The 24,739-nt window shown below is 31.6% G+C and overlaps 1 protein-coding gene and 1 long non-coding RNA gene across 2 annotated transcripts; one reads left to right on the top strand and one right to left on the bottom strand.

Annotated features, from left to right (window-relative positions):
• Nucleotides 1–1,925: 1,925 nt before the first annotated feature.
• Nucleotides 1,926–23,704, top strand: LOC147075750 (circadian clock-controlled protein daywake-like). The gene is made up of 5 exons (XM_085942067.1): nt 1,926–2,150; nt 3,482–3,713; nt 9,571–9,701; nt 11,779–11,925; nt 23,504–23,704. Exons 1-5 carry the CDS (start codon nt 2,066–2,068, stop codon nt 23,653–23,655), a joined length of 747 nt encoding a protein of 248 aa, XP_085798193.1. The 5' UTR covers nt 1,926–2,065; the 3' UTR covers nt 23,656–23,704.
• Nucleotides 18,949–20,490, bottom strand: LOC147075751 (uncharacterized). The gene is made up of 3 exons (XR_015069994.1): nt 20,426–20,490; nt 19,872–20,077; nt 18,949–19,447 (listed from the first exon to the last, which is right to left on the bottom strand). It is a non-coding gene; the product is annotated as an uncharacterized LOC147075751 (long non-coding RNA).
• Nucleotides 23,705–24,739: the final 1,035 nt, after the last annotated feature.

Genomic DNA, 24,739 nt, shown 5'->3' with positions numbered 1-24,739 from the left:
CACATACGAGAAAATGTTGTAATATAAAATTAAAAATGAATTTAAATATATGATTTTAAAGATATTTAGCCCAGTTAATTACATCGACAATATTATTTTTATGAGTTATGACTTGTCCTAGATTTTAGACAAAAAAAACTTTGGTTTCAATGCAAATAAACATTCTTTAAAATATTTGTTGTATTTACAATTAACTCTTTAAGTATGAGACTATTTTAATAATTTATAATAATATATTCTATATTTTTCAAACAATACCTAAGTGTCTTCCTATGATTTAAAAATATTTGAATTTTAATAAGCGTTTTGACTATGTAATAGCTACTTTATTTAAAATATATATTTTTATTATCTATGTCTGTTTGCGTATTTATTTTACTATAAATCAAAACCTACCAGTGTTAATACTAATGAAACTTGCACAACTTATAAACTACATTATTGGTACCAGCGCTTGAAATAGAAACGAACCGGAGTGCACGATATTTTCCCAAAAATATAAACATACAATTAAAAATATAAAAATATGTGAGTTTTTTGTTACATGGCCTATGTAGCTCAGGCAGCCAAATTATTTTTTCCTCGAGACTGAGCGATAATTTATTTTCACGGCGCTCCGGGGCCCTCCGGTCCATTCCGAGGCCTGATTGGTAACAATCTAAAAAAAAAAAATTGAATAAAATAAAATAAAACTTAAAAGTAACGCACTTGACATTTTTCATTATAAATCGTGATGGAAAAAGATAAAGCGGTCAGATCGCAATGGTGGAATGGTGCATATAACATAATACCAACCATTGTCGATCGCACAGTCAAGTGTTATACCGACGTATATACGTATCAAAAGGCGCTGACTGGATAGTCATATAAATTAAAATGGTGAGTAGAGAAACCCGCATATGGATCAAACTGTTCTCAATCTCAATTTCATTCTACATTCTTTCCTCGACGTTTCTCTGGTCGTCACAACTGGCACAGCACATTACTCTAAATCACAGGTTCTCAAACTTATTTCGACCACCGCCCACTTTGAGATTTAAAAAAAGTCTAGTGCCCCCCATATTTTTTAACTTACCTTTTTACATTACCATCTGTTGCGTATCTTAAAAACAATTATTGCAAATATATTTTTTAAACATGCATTATTATATGGATATGATGGATAGGGTGTGACACATACCCTATTTCTGAGATCAACGAATGTTTCAATGAGAGGAAATAAAACTCATACTTAATCATATTTAGAAGTATTTTTATTAACATTAAAAGAAGGCTTTGATAGAATCTAAAACCTATCTAATGTGAAGGATGAATCTGATGCATTTCGACGAGTTTGTTAATATCAGGCTCGAATTCACTTAAAAACAGCCGTAAGTCACCGCGTTTAGTAACTTTCAGCCGATTTCTCTTTTTAGTTAGCAACGTTGCTACAGCACTAAATCAAAGTTCACACAAATACGACGATTGGAATCAAAAATCGTTGAACAACCGACCATAATTCCGTCGTCCCTCTAGGTTTATTTAACGCCCCTTAATTTTCTTTGAGCCTTCTACTGCCCCACTGAAAGCCTCCAGTGCCCACAAGGGGGCGGTATCGCCCATTTTGAGAAAGACTGCTCTAAATTGTCAACTGGTAAAGAATATACAATAATACAAATAATATGTATACTAACAAATTTTAAAAGGAAAACATATGTATTGAAGATATTACGACTAATAGAAATAAATCAATTAAATTTATTTAGCTTATCAAACAACATTAAAGGGGGTATTATTATTTCAATAATGAGAAGTTATTAGGATTTCAAGAATTAACAGTTAATACTATAATAGAAAAACATAATTAGTGCACTACTGTATAAACTTTGCACAGTGAGGGTTAAAATTAAGTTGTTTATAAGTTTTTAACAGATTCGATTTCATTCAGTTGTCATAATTTTTGTCAGCAATCACTAAAGCAGAGTCCGCTAGAATACAAACAAGCCGACCTAGTGGCAACACGTTTTGCATATTATTTAACATATAACAGCTGATTTATTGTGTTGCCAAGGATTACTTTTTTAAAATGATGGAAAAAGTGCACGCGTTGAAATTCTCTCTTTTATTATTTCTGACATTTATACACAGTTCAAACACTTATTCTGCACTACGTAAGTATATATTTATTATTACAGCACCGTACTTAATATTAGATGTATCAAATTTATTCTTTTTGCACCATATCGACAGATTAATCTGCACCCCAGCTAACTGCACTTTTGACCAAAAATAATATTTTGATGGTATTTTGTTATAAATCATGTTTTCTATGGTCACACAAAATTTAAAATTCCTAAACCTATAAATAAATGCGTTATGGTTCTTTACACAAAACAGCCAACTGCATGTGCCAAATTTTCAATAAGTATCATAAATGAAACAACTCTGCTCTTTATATATACATAAAAAGGAAACTAAAATAGTGTATTAATTTAATTCATGGTGCAGTTTATTTGTAAAAAAAATCCGTAAAAAGTGTATTTTTGGAATTGTTAAATTCCGCCCGTTAGTTAAATTATTAGGTTTTTTTCTCTTTCTTGAACAATTATTTTCCCAAATGCAATTAGCCGGTTTGCAATTAAGCAGCCGATATTCGTTACTGTATGTTGGAAAAATAGGTATAGGATGAAAACCACATCCTCTATGACCTATATTTCCTGAATGTGTACCTGCGTAAAGGGAGGAGCTGATCAAGTCGGTCCAACCAGGTCGTAATAAATGCCAATTTTTTTACATGTAGAAAATTAATTTTTGCTTCTGTGTGTGTGTGTTTTCTCACATAGGCACTTTTAAAACACATTGAGTGCATGGCGATGTCAGTCTTCGGTACTTACTTTTGAGACATTTCTTCTTATTAAATATGCTTCACACTCAAACGTAGGGCTCCGTGATACGCCCGACTAAGAGCGAGTGTAATGTGGTTTGGTTCTGTCATTAACTTCAATGTAGGTACATCAGAAAAACGGCTTGAAACTCTTTTCCCTGAATGCCACTGTCAGGCAAATACATATGTGCGCAAGGCCCATACAGTGACGGGAAATATTGTATTTTTCTTCCCAAAAAGGTCAATAATTAATGCATCAGGACTGATTTTGACGAGCACGTCATGAGTACTAACATTTTTACTTTTACTCTCATTATCAAAATCTTGACCTAAGAATTAATTTATGTATTCATTCTGAATATTTAAAGATTCTCTTTCGATTAATTTTCATGGTATTTAGTTTGTGCAGTAATACAGGTTTATTAATTATTGGTGTTTTTTTATACGTTTAAAAATCGTATCTTCCAATGAGCTTATTTTGAATGTATTTTTGAGGTTTATTATCCTAAAATTTTTTATTAAAGTGACGTAAATAGTGAATTGGGCAGAATTGTTGATTTATTATACCCCTCTTTCAAAAAATTAATAAGTTCATGTGAAAACTTTACCTCTTTACAGCATCGTCCATCACACCGTGCAGGCAGTCAGATCCCAATGTAAATGCATGCTTGCTTAAAGAGAGCCGAAAATTTCGGCCAGAAATCATGAAAGGGATCCCCGAGCTTGACATTCCAGTGATGGATCCAATTCCAATCGAACCCACGGATTTTTCGGCGGGAAGTGCCTTCCGTATGAAAACAAAAAACGCAGTATTGACTGGACTATCATCAGGGACGATAGACGATATTAAGTGAGTAATTACTTACTGGTAATATTTTCGTTTATTTATAATATTAATAGGTAAAACCCGGGTCACAAAAAATGACTCAAATGGAATAGTACAATAGGTTATATTATATGTTTTCCATTGTTATACTACAATATGTCATGTGTCTTAATAACAATAGTGTAGTAAATCTTGTGATATTTTAAGCTCAGCCAAATATGAAAGCATTTCTGTGTATGAAAATATTTCTGAGAGAGTGAAACCTTTATACTGTGATACCACTCGACTCAAAAAGGGCATAATCCACACAAATCAAATTTTACAGGAGGCACAAAAACTTTTTTGTTATGGTTTTCGGTCAAAGTTAAAATACAAATTAGACATAACCTCTAAGTGCATAATAATTAATAATTTAATTTTTATTTTTCTAATGTGATATTAATGTATCAGTAAATTAGAGAAAAATCAACAAATATGATGGTTAAGCTGTTTTTCCCACGTCGTTTCCTTTTTTTAAATTGCCGGCTAAATTTAGATAATAAATTGACGTTTACAGCTTACATCCTTTGGACACAACGTGTACAACGTTATTATATAATAAAACCTATTTTGAAAAAAACTGAGGTTACGCCCTTTTTCCTATATAAAATCAAGACATGATTAAAGCTAAATTTTATGTATCTAGCCATTTTTTTAGAATTAGTAATAACCATGTCCTTGCTTTTTCGTACAAGGTGGTTGTTAGTAATTTTGAACAATCACAAACACCAAGCTTTGTGAAAAACACCAAAATATTGTGTCCTTGCCGAGAATCGAGCCCGTGACTCTCTGGTGAAAGGCCAGCACCTTACGCAGTGCACCACGAGAGCCGCCTACACCTAGCCATTATAAATAATAATACTATATATTCGCAAATGTGTGTATATGTAAAGCTAAATAACTCTCAGATGAGACTTCGTAGCTCAATAATAAAATAAACACAAGTATTAAAACAGTAGTATAGTAGTAGCTGTGAAATAATTACAGAAACAAAGCTTTGATAAAATTACAAAGATATATTGTGACCTCACCGGTAATCAAAACTAGAGGCCCGAATCAGAAGTCATTAGTCTGAGCTTTTCGCAATTGACGACGGGGGCCACCTATCGCGTGTTTGTATATAGTGTAATCCGGTTATGTTGACACTCATTTGATTGACTTAGTATCTGAATAATATAATAATTATAATATCTCTCGAAAACGTACCTATTCATAGACATCATGTGTTCAGACACATGAATTTCGATCTTTCCGAGTGCCATAAATGTATTATATATTATATATTATTTTTTCATGTGTCATATTTTAACAGCAGCGAGCAGCACTTGTTGCAACAATTACAACCAAGTTATTGTAATTGTTACAATAAGTGCTAATACTTTGATACAAACCTACCATAAGTTTGATAATATTTATCACTTTAGCGGTCGATAATTATAGAATAGACCCACTGGTGTTTGATGTTTACGTGCCGCGCCGCGTCGCATCGCGTTTGCATCGACTTCGCCCACGTAAGAAGTTGACTTCAGATGTGATTGCGCTAATGTATATTCATATAGTGGATGTTAATATAGTCATGAAAATTACATGATTATGTAAACTTTTTCTCACTTCGTTTAAAATGCATATATTGTGCCCCTGATTGCAAGGATGTTTGTATGGCAAATATATATTTTACAAAAAATGAAGCTTCAATGTAAAATAACTATAATTTAGTTATTAGCCTTAAGAATATATTTATCAGCGACAGTTTTATTGTGGTTTTCAATATCTTTAAAAATTCCTCATGGATGGCGGAATATAAATAACTATAGATGCAATATAGATGCACAAACAAATTCAAATTTAATACATAGAACGTTTTAAAACAATTGCGCCGCAGGCACATGGCAGACACATTTTTTTTATAAAATTTTATTACGCAATATATAAAAATGAATTTGAAGAGGATATGAACTTTTATTCGAATTTACAAGATTTAAAGAAAGAATATTATGTAAAGAAAATTTGGTTCAAAATACGTATTTTCTAATCATGTTCAACATATTGTTGTCAACGAAAGTTATCAACACTGGTGAGGGCATATCATTATAACCTCCGAGGGTGCACTGACGCTCACGGTTACCGCATTTTTGAGGCCTGTCCTAGTTTTCAAGTCGATACGAAGCAATTAAAAATTTCAAAGATTTATTTATATTAATGATGTAATTTGATGTCGAGTTTCTCATTCCATATAATTTAGTAAAACAAAATGTCAAAATGTTTTTGATTGCGTCATAAAATCAAATAACCCGTTTTAGTAATAATCGTTATTTTTATTCTACACGGGAATGTCAGGGTTGATTCCTTTGCATAACTTAATTATATTATGTTAAAAAAAAACAAATTTTCCTCAAAAAATAAGGCTTTCGTATTTTATTTTTTCAAGCGTCATTATCTTAAAACAAGGTTTTTTAATATGCTTCCGTGTAAGGTCAACAATAATTCACCAATTGACAACACCATATTTGCTGAAAACTCGTACCGCTGCCCTAAACTACTAAGGGATGATTTCTGTTTTTTCAATACAGTTCAATCGCCGCATTCTAGCCTCAACTTTCATTTTCACTTCTAGTATATTGAAAGAGAGTCTCTTGGTTGGGTGGATGTTTTCTATCCATGTTTCCTCATCACCATATTCACGCTCATGGACCCCACATTATAAAGCGGGGCCCCAGGCTAAGATCTTTGCCCCCCCCCTACCTATCGCTAAGGATAAGGGCAGGAAAGAGGATTTCAAATTATACACATTTATATTTTATATACCTATTAACAAACGACTTCAATGTTTCTAAAAAATCAAGAATTAAATATTTGAAAAAAATGTTTTAATCATCTGCGGGTTAATACTGATTAGCTTCATATTATTATTGTTGATTTAATTTAATAAAACACATTTTTTAGTATCTACTTATTCCACTTTTAATAAATAAATCTGGACCGGTTTCGTCCGCCTCTGTTTTTCTACCAACTGTTTTCAACAGTTGAAAATGTCCCTATAAGGTGGACGAAACCTATCCAGATTTATTTATTAAAAGTGGAATAAGTACTAAAAAATGTGTTTTATTAAATTAAATCATTAACACAATGGATTTCTACCATGAATTGATAGTTAACACGAAAAAAGAAAACCGATGAGCCTCGTCTGACACCTTCACTATCAGCAAATTAAACGATACATTTATTGGGTTTTGTAAATATTTAGCTAATTTTAAAATATTTTTTATTTAGCTCCTTTCAATGGATCTAATCCACCATATGTTGTTTTAAATGCAATCGTGACTTGCATTTGATTTTTATTTACTACATTGAATCTATCCCACAGCCTAGAGAGAAACTGAAATGTTCGCAAAGCACTTCTCCCTTACTAGCCTGGTCTATTTTGTACATTATAACTAGCCTACAAATTTTTACAGAAAAATGTCAAAGTTTTAACCTATATTTCATATTAAAAAAATCTTTTTCTCCGGTCTCTTTAGATTTTATAATGAAGGGCCCAGAATTTTCCTTATTGCATCCAACTGAACAATAATGAGAGTCACCGTTATTTGGTAAAAACGTTGCATAGTTTTGTTAATTTTTCTCTTTTGAAACGTTTCAGATGTCTATGCTAGTAATATTCATGATAAAATATAAAAACAATCATTAGAAAACGTTATAAAAAGCAATAATTAAACGAATCAAGGATAATTTGACAGCTCAGACACTAAATTGTATGGAATGTATACTAACATTACTAACGCCGCCTGGTGATAAAAGTTTAGAACTACTGGACCTTTGCTGTTTTCACACAAAAATGCCTGGACTATTGCGGTTTTTAGAAAAGTGGCATATTTTTGAGAGCAGATTTGAGGGACTTATGATTTTTTTTTTAAATGTATCTTTGCACAGTTGTATGTAATCATACACAGGGAATATAGAAATGCAATAAAATGAAAATGGAAAAAAGTGGACATTTGATGTTTTTATGCCAAGATCTTCGTAATATTGTATTTTTTGGCCTTTATCTGATACACTATAAATACGGACATAATATTGAATTATATCGATTAAAACAAATCAAAGTTACCTTCAAAACACAATATGTTTTCATCCTGAAGCATTTCTGAAACCATACCCACCCAAATTGTTCTGCATTGCCTCACCAACATCAGGTTCCGAACATTTAACAGTTTCTGAAATGACGTAAGTCCGCACTTAACGGCCCACGTGCGCCGCGTCGCGTAGGTCAAAATTGAGGTTTTATGGTATTTTCAAAGCATAAGCCTGGACATTTCCTAAACGTTGTAGATAATCTATTTATATTATTTTGAAGCCTGATTATCCTTTATATTTATTTTTAACAATTGATGACTACATAAAGTATTTTTAATACATACAATAGTATTCTTTTAAACCTCTCGATCTTTAGAATATAGTTAAGATTTTCTAGATATATTAATTTTTAAAGGTATTTATAAAATCATTAGTGAAATTAATATTAATATTATACAGTGAAATATTTACTTATAATCTCTGTGATCCCAAATTTGACAAGAATTAGGCATTTTATTATTCAACACGATTAACACATTTGAAGATAAATGAAGTAGGGAGTAAGATCATGTTAACACGCGTGTTTGAAGATATATCGAACCGAAAAAAAATCGTTTCAGCAACAGCTAAATTATTCTTTATTAATTCTTTCTCAGTTTTAGATATAGATTTCAGAATACTTACTTTGAAAACAACCAAATTTCGCAACAATCGCTGATAATATTGTAGTATAAAAGAATATAAAAGTCGATTTGATCGAATTTGATTGACATAACCTCACATGCATTTTTTCGAGAAATTTAAATGCATTGTATTTGAATAATATTAATGTCTTACCTAATTCCTTTATATTTTATTGACACATTATCATCATTTTCATCGCTCTTGAATACACTCTTGATATATTTTTGATGAAAACACGCTTGTCAAACCTACAATAATACACGCCGAAACGTCAAGCCGACAATTATGGCATTGTCGCTAGCGAAATATTGTGAGCTTTTTCGGTCATAATGGTAAGCGAAAAGGGCGTATCTCAGAGATTCCACTAAACCGCTTAGGAAATTGAGATACTGCTATTGCGCTTAGGATTTCATTGTGATTTTGAGATACGCCATATTTAATTAGCTTATTTTACCCATTAAAAATGAGATGCGGCTACATCGCTTAGGAAAATAGATGTGGCACCCCCTGAATGTTCATAAGGCAACAAAAACCAGAAAACGAAAAAAAATGAGATACCGCTCTTTCGCTTAGGACGGCAGAATAGCTGGTGCCTGATAAGCTTAACACGAGGAAACGGTTCCGATCCAGAATAAATCATGACTGCGACCACGTAGGTAATGAATAGGCGCATGTAAATTCAAATTCATTAGGACACCAGGATTGGAAACCATCCCTCGCACTACCAAGAGCAGAAGAGACCGACGAGATTCAAGAGAGTGAAAAGTAAGCATGCCTTGTAGAAAGGCAGTCGGAAAATAATCATTTGACGAATTATCAAAAGAAAAATAGTTAAATGTCTTAAAATAAAGAAATCGAAGAAATTTCTTCTGGACGCGTTCTAAAATAAGCTTATAGGAAACCTCATAAGGACACCAAATAATCGACCCATATTCAAGAATGCTACGCACTAATGAGACGTAGAGTAGATTAATGTGCCCCCTTGTGTAAGCGCCCGACACTTCCCCTTAATAAACAAAACAATTTTGTGATATAATAATCTGACAGTTATTGTTATTAATATTGGCTATTTTTGTTTTTATAGGATAAATTTTCGCAAGAAACGGGTGACACTTATATACGGAGCTGACCTCCAATCGTACGGACAATTCGAAGTTAGTGGGAAATTATTAAATATACCAATCAACGACAAAGGCAACATGGGCATGAAGCTAAGTAAGAATTTTGATATTATCGAAAATATATCTGTACGACAGAGCCAATGTGTCGTATGTGGTTACATGTAAGTTGTACGTATGCAGTTCATCGTGGGACACTTATTCGTGCGCCGCAGTACGTGAAACATGAGTTCGTATAACATTTTATCAAATGACGAATTCTTCGTTGAACATTTCACCGTGGAATACATTTTGAGAATATTTTGAACGTGCACCGTCTCGTAAATTCACTGAATAATGACACTGATGAAGAGTGCCTACTATAATGTATTAGTAATTTGAATTATTATTAATTATTCATGCTAATTTCAATTAATTTTAACAGTTTCTACGTGTGCGTACCTTAAAATACATGTGGCATGACATTCATAGATAATAGAACACAGCCTGCATTCTTATAGAAAATACATAGTGCCAATTGCTAAAAACAAAAAAGAACGTCAGTTTGACGTGACATTCAAAAAGTGCAGGCATGCGGAATATGATAAAAACATTCAAAACGTCATGCAGGTGCAGATGCAGTGAAGTTCAACGTGAAGTGCGTTCATTCTTGTTTTAATGATAACGGCAGATTTTTCAACTGAAAATGTTCGTTTAAATGTTCAAAATGTGCTACGGGATGAGAGCATCAGTCTGATAAGATTTTAAACATCAAGAACAACGACTTTACACACTTTTTTCCCGTAGCCGTAGCCCGTGACAGCAGGCGACAAGCACCGTGCTATGCACCTCAATGTGGGTGGACCTTTATTTTCCTGTCACATTAAGCCATTTTCTTTTTGCAAAGCTAATGAGTTGACTTACTTATGAAATTTTATAGTCATTTTGTTTCTCAGTATGTCTATCACATTTAAAACACAACACACTTAACTTAACCATCTTTTCAACTAATTAAATTAACTAAAAATGTTGACCAGTAACTTTATATTTCAACAATACGTATGTACCTGCTCCCAGATGTGCCCTAAGTATATAAATCAAACCAATATTTTACCGAGTTCACTTATGGCTTCACTAAGTCAATTTATATGCCTTCTGTCTTAGTCTAACGTATATTGCGGCGGTTATACGCGTGCCGAATACTTTCTCATTCGCACTTATGGTTAGTTTTTCTTCATTCTGGATCGAATATAATATGTAAGTATTTTACTTGTAACAAGGTTTAAGAGCATACATAAGTGAAACGGCAAAAAAATTTCAACAGTAGGTGGAACGAAATTTCGCGCCCGTGGCCAATCGAAGACCGACAGTCGAGGTGTGAGCACGTCAATTTATTTTGTGATGGCGTCGGAGGAATATATTCTTAAATCGTGTAAAGATGACTAACCGGTTAAGTGCCCAAAGCGTCTTTGGACGCCCTAATTACACCAATTCTTATGTTAATTACTATCAATTAACTAATTGCGGCATAGAAAGGACTAAAATACGTTACGCATGTACATTAAAAAGAAAACATGTCAATAAATATACTATTATTATTACTTATATAACAATAAACATAACATTAAATGGACGCATGTTGAATTTTCATGACAAATTATATTTCTTTCGGCTCGCGTCATTTGCACAATCCGCGCATCGCTTAGTCACGATATTTTTAGACCATGCCTCAGCTGAAGTATAGCGTTAATATTCAGAAGAGGTTCAAACAGTATGAAGGATGACAAGTTTGAGACATGTTAGTCTGTAGTTACCACCACCCTCACGATTTTTGAACACCCGGTTATTAATGGCGTGACAATAAATTCGTCAGCTGAATGCAGAACTATTCTAACTTACATTTGAAATTTTTGAGGAGAGAGTTTTTTGAAACAACTTACTGAAATTATTTATTATCTTTATGGATAAATGGATGCATCATATTTAGTAGGATTATTGATGAAAAAAATGGTGCATACACATGTCCATATAAATAATAAATAACTGAAGTAGACTGTTTCAAAAAACTCTTCTGCAGAATATTTCAAATGTGAGTTAGAATAGTTCTGCATTCAGCTGACGAATACAATAATGTACAATACAATAGTGTATCATAAAATTCAGTTCTTTATCTCCTGTTCTATTTTTATTTGCAGAAAAATTCAGATTAAAACTGGTTATGTCTTATACATTGACAAAAGATGAACAAGGCACTGAATTCATGAAATTGAAGATAACAAAAAAGGATGTGGCGGTAGGACATGCCAATTTTCAGATAGACGGACTGTCCAGTAAACAATTTGGTAAAGTATTCACTGTAAACAGTATTTTTTATATTCCCTATCTTCTCAACCTACCCAATGATTATTATCTTCCACTACTGGACACTAAACTGGAATCTCTTTCGCGTTTTCTCTCACTCAAATCGATCGCACTCGATCTTCCCACTACTTGCTTTACATCAGAGTGCTCATTGTGGACTGATGGGTGCTTTGCACGCGGTGGATAAGTCCCACGTATATACGGTGGGTATTATATAATTCAAAAAGTTTTAACGTTTCCTGTCTAACTCAGAATTAATGTTTACTAGCAGCCGCCTTGGTTGCACACTTTCTCCAATCCACAATACCTACTTTTTTATAAGGGTCAAACCAGAGCATAGTGCATCATTTATGAGTGACAAATAATTTGGAAAAGAGATAGCTGGTGCTAAATATTGTTATCTCTCGGTATCTTTCAGATATGTTCAAAAACTTAATTGTAATCTCACAATGTGTAAAAGACCCATTTGTCGAAAGCTCAATTAAATCAAAATGAACTATTGAACAATTAATTTCTAAACTCTTTTTTTAACTGCCCACATGCCCAACGAAGGTCAAAATGGAGGTTTTATGGTATTTACAAAGCATTAGCCTGAACATTCCTTAAACGTTATAGATAATCTATTTATATAATTTTGAAGCCTTATTATTCTTTATATTTATTTTAAACATTTGACGACTGCACAAAGTATTTTTATTACATGAAATAGTATTATTTTAAACTTCTCGATCTAATGTTTTACGTACAAGTACAAAAAATCGTTTTATTTTAAAATTTGAATAATGAATATCAACACACACCCTATACTGGATCTTAATTTTGGTGTGGCCAAATGGAAAGAACTATTAGGATATTATTCGGACTATTTATAAGAAGTTTTATTATTTCAGGTGAAACAATAACTATCATATTAAATGACAACTGGAAAGATTAGTAAAACCATGAGTAAAATTTATGTTGACATTATTATAGTGAAATATTTACGATAAAAAAAATATATTTATAATTTCTGTGATCCCAAATTTGACATGTCGGATTAGGCATTTTTTTATTCAAAAAATGGGTAAGATTACCACATTTGAATAATTGAATTATTCAAATGTGTTATACACATTGAATGATAATTCTAAAGATACTAATTACAAGCTATGTCTTTGACCATTCAAATGTAATAAAACATCCTAGTAATGATGATTGTTTTATAATAATTATTGGTTTATTAAGGGGGAAGGTGTTCCATGTCAGCTATTTTCTGGTATTTTCAGAGGTTAAGCCTGAATAGTACGTAAGATTTGTAGAAAAACTATTTATATCATTATGAAGCTTATTCATCGTCAAATATTTATGTAAAACATTTGATAACTACATAAAGTATTTTTATGACGTAAAATAATATTCTTTGAAACCGTGAAACGTGATAATTGAGAACGAAGCCATATTTTTGTGACATTAATAGGCTGTGATGATGACAAATTTTTCCCTTAATTATTATCTCAAACGATTTATTATAGATAGTTGTAATGTTATAAAACATAATGTAGTAAAATATATTCAGTATAATTATAATATTTGCAGTTTCTATTGGTTCTAAATCTAATGGAAGCGAGTGGACATTTTGTTATTTAAATATGCTACAATTATAGACATACGAAATAATATAAAGCTACGTATCAGAAGGTTTATCATTAATCATTGAATAAATGATGAAATATCTTGTTAGTTATAAATTTGTAATACTAAATAGAGACCTTTTTAAAACAACTGTTTCCACGAAATATTCGACCATCTTGATATCCGCCAGACCCACCTGCGAATTGGTGTATGATGTATGGAATCTTTAGCTGGTATTATTTTAACTTTATATGACCAAAAAAATACGCCAACACACAAGTATTGTACAAAAATATGTTTATAAAAGTGAATGCTACAAATTGAACACAAAAATAGGCGAAACAAACACAAATTCGAACATATTATTCAAAAGGAAAACATATTTTGACATTTGAGGACAAAACAAAAAAAAATCTGAAGAAATTTGTATTTGCGTCAATTCTACGTAATGTCATACTAAATCATACATTATAATTTTTAACACTGTTGCAATCTATTTTGCCTAATATTGCAACATAGCAATCAGTTTTCTGTCCCTTTCTATAACTATCTCCCTCTACATTCAAAATAATTATGATTGTAGTAGGTATGTATTTTATAAATTGTGATAGATTTTATTTTATTTCAGTGACATATATCGGGTCGTCCAGTATTGCCATATCTACTAAAATATTATTGAATTGATATTTTAGTAAATAAGAGAATGAAGTTTTTCACCATTTGTATCTACTATTAGTTTTACTATTTTTATTTAATAAATAATACACATGAGGTTTTACGAATTTCACATTTGTTATTAAACATACTTACATAATTTAGAACACCCCAAACACATCGCGAAGTAAAAATATCTATATTTTTTACTTAGCCAAAATTATGAATCAACATAGGTTAGGTACCTACTGATGTTTATATTACAGAAAATTTAACTTTTACTAAATTATGAATTTGCGAGATTATAATAATACAGATGATTTTAAAGAATACTTTCATCAAATAACATAATAATGGATGCCTGTACTTACATAATATTTTCCAATGTAATTTTTTTTTTAAAAACTAACTTTAATTTCGAAAGTTTAGCCTGGCAATACTATGAACGTCATTTATTTCAGCGGGAATGCGAAATTTTCATCCTCGGTTTTTGACATAGGTACCTAACAATATTATCACAATTATTTATATCGATTGTACTTACAAAAAATGCCACGAACTCACTATCCGATGGCTGGAAGTTCCAAAAAAAGACGTAGGAGAAAAGATGGAAATATTAATACATTAAAAACACAAAGGTTTGAAATTATTATTTTATAATTTGACATAATTATACATAGTTGAAAAAACCACATTTCACAGAAAATTTTGGTTCACAATATTTATTTATCTTGCAAAAGGAAGTTTTGCGTATTACTTATTAATACACACAATTAAGTATAATGATCATTTGTACTTATATTATTTTTATATTATGTTTGTGCCATGTCTTATTCGAAATTAGTGTGTCTGTGACAAAAATTATAATCTGGTACAATAATTAATAGCAGCTATACATTTTGTTTTCTGTTAACTATCTACTAAACTAATATTTTTGAATGTATTATAGTATTGATATATTGCCGAAGACTATGCCTGAGCATGGAAATCCTCAAAGCATACTACCTGAACCAGAATTTCATCCCACATTTGAACACGAACACGAAGAATTTATTATAGAAAATGAAATTGAAGATTCAAGCCCTAAATTCCGTGTAGAAGGCCGTAGAATTATAGACTTTTCATATTTTTTCCAACAACTTCAATTAATTAGCCACCATGATTCTCCATTTAATTGTAATTTATCACATTTAGAAATTTTTGGGGAAAATCGGGATAACTTTAGTAGTACATTTTTTATTCAATGTAAACTTTGTGGTAAAAAATTAAAATTATATACCACTGAAATGAACAAAAACAAAATGAATCTGTGTGACGCATTTGTATCCAGTATAATCAGTATCGGCAGTGGATTTTCAAATCTGGAAGAAATGTGTTCAGCAATTGACGTACCATCGATTACAGCAAGAACATACAGAAAGAGTCAACAGAAGGTGTACGAGTGGTTTGAAGAAACCAAAAATAAGAGTATGGAAAACGCTGCGAAAGAAGAGCGACAACTTGCAATCGAAAATGGTGACGTCGATTCTTCTGGTATTCCCATGATATCAGTTGTTGCAGACGGCTGTTGGTCGAAACGTTCATACAGATGCAATTATTCCGCAGCATCTGGCGCTGCCACGATCATTGGTCAAAGAACCGGAAAGATTTTGTACATGTCAGTGAAAAATAAATATTGCGATTTGTGCGCCAAAGCTAAAAATAAAAATATCCCTGCTCAACAACATAAATGCTTTTTAAATTATACCGGTCCGTCAGGTGGAATGGAATCTACAGCAATATTAGAAGGCTTTAAAGAATCTATTAATACACATGGATTGATTTATTCAAAATTGATTGCTGATGGAGATTCCAGCACATACAAAAAAATTCTTGATTGTCACCCTTATCCGAATGTAACTGTCGAGAAAGTTGAATGTAAAAACCATTTAATTAGAAATTATTGTGGCAAAATAGAGGCATTAACCAAAGACACAAGATATCCCTTGAATGTAAGAAAAATCATTGCGTCAAGAAAAAGACGTCTGCGGAAAGCCGTCATAGGTGCAATCAAGTATAGAAAACTACAAGATAGTACTTTCGAAGAAAAGGTTATCGCTCTGAAAAAAGATTTATTTAATGGACCGCACCATGTTTTTGGAGACCATACTTCTTGTCTACCATATTTTTGTACAAATGAACCAAATACAGAGGACATGCTTGATGTAAATTATGTACCAGCATTAAAAGAATGCAGTCTATTTTCTCAATTAATGATATATAATTCTCGTTTGGTGCTAAATTCAAAAAGTTTAATTTATAATTTTTCTACTAATATTTCAGAATCTTTTAATAACATGATTGCAAAATTTGTAGGCGGCAAGAGAATTAACTACTCTCAAAGACAATCGTACATGGGACGATGTGCAGCGGCGGTAATCGCATTTAATACAAATAAGTTACATTGCACAATTCAAAAACAAGTTTATAAAAATAGCCCAAAAGCCTTCATAAATCGCTTAGAATCAAGAAGGTTGAAAATAAATAAAAAAAAAATAGGAAAATCTTGGCGAAAACCAATACATACTGTTCCTTTATCTAATCCAGATTATGGAGAGAGTTGCCAAAAACCTGATATGGACAAAAATCAATATCAATTGTTAAAAGAAACTTTTTTGAAAAAACTCAAACTGACAAACTATGAGAGGAGGGATATAGAAAGACGCACCGTATTACAATCTGAATGTGCAGAATGGCTAGAAAGGCGACGAAACCTTCTTACTGCCTCTGTTTTTGGTAAGGTGTGTAAGCGGCGAGAAAATACAAAATTTGGGCCTTTGGTAAAACGTTTATTATATAGCCAATCATTAGCCAACGTGAAAGCGGTAAAATATGGTAAAGAAAATGAATCAATAGCTTTACAACAGCTTAGTGTACAAGAACGGATTAAGATTGAGAGATGTGGATTGTTTATCGATGATGTGTATGATTTTATCGGTGCAACGCCAGATGGCATCAGCGATGATGATACAATTATTGAAATAAAATGTCCTTTCTCAGCTGCTGGAATAAGTGCAGATGAAGCTATTGTACAGAAAAAAATTAAATTTTGGAAAGTAGATAAAGACAGGAATATGGTAATAGATAAAAATCACGATTGGTACTTCCAGATTCAGGGGCAGCTTCATATTACTAAGAAAGATGTCTGTTTATTTGGAGTTTGGACGGGACATAATTTTCCTGTTAAAATAGAATTAATCAAAAAAGACGAGACATTTTGGATTGAAAAGATTGAAAAAAAGATATATCACTTTTATATGAATTGTCTACTGCCAGAAATAGTAGATCCCAGAACCAGTAGATCTATGAATATTAGAGAACCAGAAAGGCTGAATTTCTAAATTTTTATTTTAAATTTTATTATGCTTAATATATTTTCAACAAGTCTATATTACATCACTATTTTATAGTTCATCAAGATATATCTAATTTACTAATATAGTTTACTGTTACGAGACACCCAGAACGAGTGTAATTTTATGAAATTCAAAATAATATGTATACTTACATCTAAATAATGATACCTGATCTTGCTGGCGATTCCACTGCGCCATATTTTGTATAAGCATTCGTCTCTGCAGCCGTGAGTTTTGGTTCCGTGTAAAAAGTACATTTTGTTCTCAAGGTCAAAAACCAAATTGGTTGTGCCAATGGCTTATAACCATTCCTCATAAATGATTATAACTGATATCACCTCATGATCAGTGCCACGCACGAGTTAACTCGCGGGATCTTTTAAACGTCATAACTTCTGAATGAACTGTTTGTGTATATTTTCTTAACAATATTTATCATTTTAGTGTGAAAATATTCACGTTAAACATGTTGATTTGGTAAATTTTCACAAATATTTATCATTCTATTCTTATTTCATATTTTTTAAGGGATTCATTTTATTCCAAAAATAACTGACCTACAAGTACCCACCTGGTAAAAATTGAATTTGGATTGGATGGAATTTCCTAGTAGATGTTCCAACTAAACAACATGACGCTTTCTATATATTATTTACTGTTAGTTTTGAAATTATTGTATTTGAAATAAATAATGTATCAATAATACACATAGAAATCAATAGATATATAAAATAGATATCACAGTTTAAAAATCAGAAAGATCAATGCATATTACCATTGTTTATGTTACAATATAAAACAACATTTATCATTGAACGTAGGTACCAAGAAAAATAGACTTCATTAAAATGTGTCAATATAGTATATACCCGATATAATTATATAAATTATTATATTGTTAATTACTCTGTGGGGTCCATATATACTGCTTCAATTGTAATTTAATTTTACAGTATAATTATTTATGTTAAGTACTTGATTTACTTATTATATGTACAAATGTAATATACTTACCTACTTATTAGGATATATCTTGGTGAATTTTAAAATAAGAGGAAATTAAATGGAGGTCATCGTGTCTAACTAGATGTCTAACTAGACGTTAAGTCTTATATAAATATTTATACATTATTAAATTGTTTTTCTGTTTTTTATTGATGTAAAGACATGGCATGTATTCAAAGTAATAACAAATTAGCTGTGTACTATTTATTTAACTTATATTAAAACCCCAAGATTGATTTCGTCTTACGACATATTTTATTCTTCTAAGTTTTACTATGACATTGTAATATGAACCATGGATATAGTATAGTACTTAAAAAAATCAAAACTGGTAATATATTATTTCAATATTTAATAGTCAATTTTCATTTGAAGTCAGCATTTAATTACTGGTATAACACATAATTATTAACTGATATCTACAACTTCAGATGGACAAATTAATTGATATATCATATTATCAGTTTTCATTTCCTTTCAACAATGTATTCATTCTAGCAGCTATTTTAAATATCTTACTATTTTTTATGTCATGGCACCTTACAAAGGCTCCGAGCAACCGTATACTGAGCTTCGAGAACAGATGTTTACGACGGATACTGGGTGTGCGGTAATTTTAGAAGTAACGGGAGATAAAAGAACGCACCAAATAGCCTCGCATCACGTTGAGAGTGAATACGCAACTTTGTACCTGGCCCGGCCACGTGCTGCGAGTGCCTGAAGAGAATCCCAATCTGGTTTGCCTGTTCTTCAAGCCAACCGGATTCCGGCGTCCTGGATGGCCGCTAAATACTATCTATATAGCATATCTGGCGGAGTTACGGGCTGCTAGTATGACCTGGAACGATGCAAAAAAACTAGAGTGACAGAGATTCTTGGAGGCGCCGCATTGTATCCATATGCTGCAACTAAGATGCAGATATAGCCGAAGAGAAGAATTAATATACAGCATCTAGAAAACTTAAAGTCTTTGAAATGGTGTTAGAAAGACAATGTTTCTAATATCAAAGTGATATTGAGGATGAAAAAGAAAAGACTTGGAGAGTAAGCTCTACCAAATGACATACCTGATATGATACAAGTAACTGATATGCAAAATTATATTATATTTTAGAATATTATGAATCAATTTAGCAACTTTTATATCATTATCGATAATAAATTTAGTGCAAAAATGTAATTATAAAATTGTTTTATTTTTTAAATATGTATGCGAGATAGACATAGCTATAGGTTACAAACATTAGTCACTTTATATTTACCTTTTGTAATTGTACTATTAAATCTATAAAATGGGTATATATGCTTGATGGTCTACGTCATAAATAATATTATATGAATCACGCCATGTTCGGATCGTACGCCGAAAGTCGGATTTATTTCATTATTAATTAAAAGATTTATTTCATTCCATCTTATTCATATGAAACCGTCGACAAGCAAAGATCTCGGTAGACATTTTCTCCATCTGCAAAAAACATAACATATGAACTGTTAATAGTGTGATTTTTAATCTTTTATAGTGTGCGACTGTTTGAAGAATGGTAATTAAAACGGATTAGTGATAATACAAAGCATCAAAAAAGATTGATTAACTAAAATAAAGTAATCAGGTAGGTAACATGTTTAATAACAACTAGAACGCCTTAGATTATATCAAACAAATAAATATGAAATCACAGGCATTCTCGCAATAACCTCTAAACTAACCACGCAACTAATGTAGACTAAGAAAACAATAAATTAACACTTGAATAATATATGCAAAACACACAGAATACTACTACAGTAATAAATAACATAATATTGTACTTACAGATAGTGTTTCTTATTCCTGATATAAAACACAATTCCTTCGTTAGGTATCTTGCAATTTGCTATCAACATAATCTGACAGCAGAGAGTTTTTTCTATTAGTCTATGGCCAAAAATACGGATTTACTTGGCCGGCTAAAAAAAAGATTTTAATATAGCAAGAACATTTTGAATATGCGACAAATAAATAAAAGTATATATAATATAGTTGTTAAAAAAATCTGTGTACATTATAAAATATATTTAATATTATAAATACATATATTTTTTAAATTCATGTTATAATTTGTAAACGACGAAGCACGTCAGCTAATACGCATAGTAAATGTTTAAACTTTGGTAATCAAATTCGAATGTGACAGAAAGAGAAAGAAAAACTTTTTAATCATATTAGCATGCGTAAAAGAGATGTAACATAATATCACTTTCACTTTAAAAATCATACCTAGTATTCAATGTCATAGTTCAACTTTAAATGAAAAAACAGAAACTCTAGGTAAGCATGTGTGCCCTTAAGGTAGTATTTTTTGAAATATTCCATTTCTATTGGCATTTCCCAGTAGTTAAGCTACAACATACGGCCGTAGCCATAAGTTGACAAATGATAACTAAAGTAGGGAGTAAGATCATGTTAAAGCGCGTGTTTGAACATGTACCTTACCGAAGAAAACGATTTTTTTACTGAAATATGACTATATTCTAAAACATTAGATCGAGAGGTTTAAAAGAATACTATTTTATGTAATAAAAATACTTTATGCAGTCATCAAATGTTTAAAATAAATATAAAGGATAATAAGGCTTACAAATTATATAAAGAGATTATCTACAACGTTTAGGTATGTTCAGGCTAATGCTTTGAAAATACCATAAATCTTCATTTTGACCTTCGTTGGGCATGTGGGCCCTTAAGCACCAAAGTGCATGGTTGCTACTAACATCGATTGGGTGCAGTTTTGTTTCGGGACAAAGGAGTGTGGCACTATTTTTTTTCATTTTGACAACGTTTATTACGTCATGGAACGCGGCCGTGCACAAATCGCGGCTGCATACATGACGGGTGGAGATGGAGTAACTCAAATCATTGGCGTTTACGTGGTACAACTCCATAATCTAGAAATCGTGTTATGGAGTAATTGCAATTTAAAAGTTTGACATGCCCTATAAAATCAGGCATGATGCTAATTTCTTTGTGCTTTATAATATGCAAATTCTATATGATGACCTTGATTTTTTTCTAGCATACATATTTTTTATGGTTCCATGACAAAACAGAACGTGATAAAACAGAACATGACAAAACAGAACAGTGACAAAACAGAACAACGATAAATATAACTATGACCTTTCAGGAAAAATATAAATTTAATATTGAAATTGTCCTATCTCTATTATCTTGATAGATTTTTAATAGAACATGTTTTCAATACGCCATCATAAATCAAATTATATACCTAATTTCTGCATTCCTAATCGTTAGAAAGCCTCAATTAAACGGGACTAACTCGGTGTTGCCGGCAAGCTTAGGATATCTCATCTTAATCAATAGAATATGTTGAAAATGATTGGGTGGACAACGAAATAATGATCTAACCTAACCTAAATAGATTCCACAAAAAATATTTTTTCATTTTCCCCTGGCTGTTCTGTTTTGTCATTTTCCGTTTTGTCATGTTCTATATTGTTCGGTTATCCATATTTATATTTATAGACAAATAATCCGGTGTTAATACCTCAATTATTGACTTGACTTTTGCCAGTAACCCCACATATAATGGTTTTGAAACAAAGTTAGTTTTGTTAATTCTACTTCAATTGAGTCATTTACGTCTGTCTCCGTCTTACGAGAGCTGTCACAGGTTATATAATAATAAGTCCATCTTCAGAACGTTCGACTTCAAAATTAATATTGACCGACGAAAGACGCAATTCCATTATCGGCCTCTATTAACAGTAGGGAATCCAATCCTGGGATCCCGGGATCCCGAGCTATTTTCGATACCTATGAATCCCGGGATTTATAAACATAATCCCGGGATTTCGGGATTGATTCTTTTATCAATTTTTATGGAAAATAAAATAAAAGTGAAAATATAACAGAAAAAATACTTTAATAAAAAATAACTACATTAGAAATAAACTGAGTTTGAATGAAGTTTGATTTATACCCATGTGTAGGTTGCCGATTCATTTTATTTTTTCACATAAATTATTAAAAATGGAAAGATTGGAAAAAAACAATGCTTCGCACTTTTAACAAAGTAATTCCGCCATAATCTCATACGTGTTACGGTAGTTTCATATTTGGCTGACTAATTAGATTTATGAAGAGGAAAGGCCATAAGTACGCCATGATTATTTGCTTTACTATTTTAAATCTCGCTAATCCATTCATTATGTCTTTACTATCAGAAACAGCAATCTCCTATTAAATTCACATTATTATTTTTATTACAATATTATTTACTCCGTTAAACTTGTGTATTTCCAAGATTGAACGTATGCGAAATTAACAATAAATGTCTTAAATAGTATAAATTATACTAGATTTATTTTTGACCGATTTTATCAATGTTATTTGTAAATATAAAAATTTTGTATTAACAATGGAAAAAAATGCCAATCCCGGTACCAGTCCCGGGATCCCGGGATTGTCAAATTGTAATCCCAAAATCCCGGGATCAGAATTTTGGCTCGGGATTGGATTCCCTAATTAACAGGGACTGGAAGCTAGTTGTTAATAAAACAAACATAATTTCTGGATAATGAATGAAATAACAGGTACATTTTCACAACTCTGGGAGAGAGCTAATTTATACAATTTTTTAAATTTAATAAATTGTATATAATATATTAGTCGCCAAGGAGTTTTAATTATTGTATGTTCCCAGCTTGTCGCTATATCTACTTCCAGTTCCGTTCTCATTAACATAATGTAAAACGAGGTGAGAATGGATTTGAATAGAGAATATCATCACACACCCTATACTGGATCTAAACTTTGGTGTGGCCAAATTGAAAGAACTAATACGATATTATTAATATGGACTATTTATAAGTAGTTATATTATTATTTCAGGTGAAACAATGACTATCATATTGAATGACAACTGGAAAGATGTGATAGGTGAAGTTGGAGGTCCTGGAATTGACATTGTAATTGTAAGAATGGTTGACATTGTGAATACTTTTTTGAGTAAAATACCTTTCAATGTACTTTTCCCAGAATAAACATGTTGACATAATATATTATATAAATAAACATATTTTAATTAGAATTAAAAGATCGGAATTAATTTTCGTAATTGAATGGCCAACTGCTAGGCATACAGAAAAATAGTACCTATTTAAGGGTACCAAATATATTTTATTCCCTTTATAGTGTCAAAGTAGTTAAAAATAGATACCATGCCTTAAAATATTATGCTATCTGATGTACGTACCAAATATGACTTTATTCTCAATACTAATAAGGTAATTTTTACAGTAAGTAATAGTATTTCATTGTATTATCATATTTTTTATGGGTTCGTCAAATGTTAATTTCTAAAAATGGTAATGTATCATATTACGTTTTCCTACAAAATCTATAGATTATTTATTTGAGGTTAAACCTACTCGCAAAGACAGTCTTCATTTTTGACCTTCACACAGTACGTTGACCGTTAAATCCACCAGGGAACAGAGAATTAATGAGAATTGAAATACCTAACGGGTGTGGAGTAACAGGCAACCGCTCTCGAGTGTGGAAGAATATGGGATAAACTTGAATACGTGTCAAGAATACGTCATTTTAACCTTTTCCTTCGTCTTGATAACTGCACTGACGCTCATTCAATATTCGTGTATTTAAAGGTTGCAACATACACTGTTGCACGTCTATAATATGTGTTTCATTTTAGTAGGATACTCACATTTAAATTCATGCTTCAAAATGTAGTGTATTGAGGTATTATAGCCTATCTGAAGTCTATATATTAATCTGTTCTGTGTCCACCCCTGTATTGTCGGTCCATATTAAAAAAGTTAGATCTGAAATTTAGTCATTTTCGGATTAATACGTAAAAGTTATTTAAACACTCAAGTTAAAAATGACGGATCTACCAAGAGTGTTCGAATAACATTATACCACAATCACAGTTTTCTTTGTTTGTTTGAAAAATTTCGAGATACTCAAGTTAAAAATGACGGATCTACCGAGAGTGTTCGAATAACAATGTCGGTTCTTACCAACCGACATTGTTGGCTGGGCGTGGGTGGGCAAGATGCGTCGGATCTGACATTTGCTGCTATGTTTACCGGAGAGACGGATGTT

Source organism: Rhyacophila brunnea, unplaced genomic scaffold, assembly GCF_057557595.1.
Source record: "Rhyacophila brunnea isolate RB1 unplaced genomic scaffold, BYU_Rbru_1.0 scaffold_14, whole genome shotgun sequence".
NCBI lineage: Eukaryota > Metazoa > Arthropoda > Insecta > Trichoptera > Rhyacophilidae > Rhyacophila > Rhyacophila brunnea.
This window is presented reverse-complemented; position numbering and strand designations above follow the sequence as displayed.

Bases quoted from the DNA above. Each gene is read 5' to 3' on its own strand.
- LOC147075750 (XM_085942067.1), top strand. From the start codon at position 2,066: ATGATGGAAAAAGTGCACGCGTTGAAATTCTCTCTTTTATTATTTCTG. The intron at 3,714-9,570 runs GTGAGTAATTAC...TTGTTTTTATAG, and splicing joins GGGACGATAGACGATATTAA to GATAAATTTTCGCAAGAAAC. The intron at 11,926-23,503 runs GTAAAGTATTCA...TTATTATTTCAG, and splicing joins ACTGTCCAGTAAACAATTTG to GTGAAACAATGACTATCATA.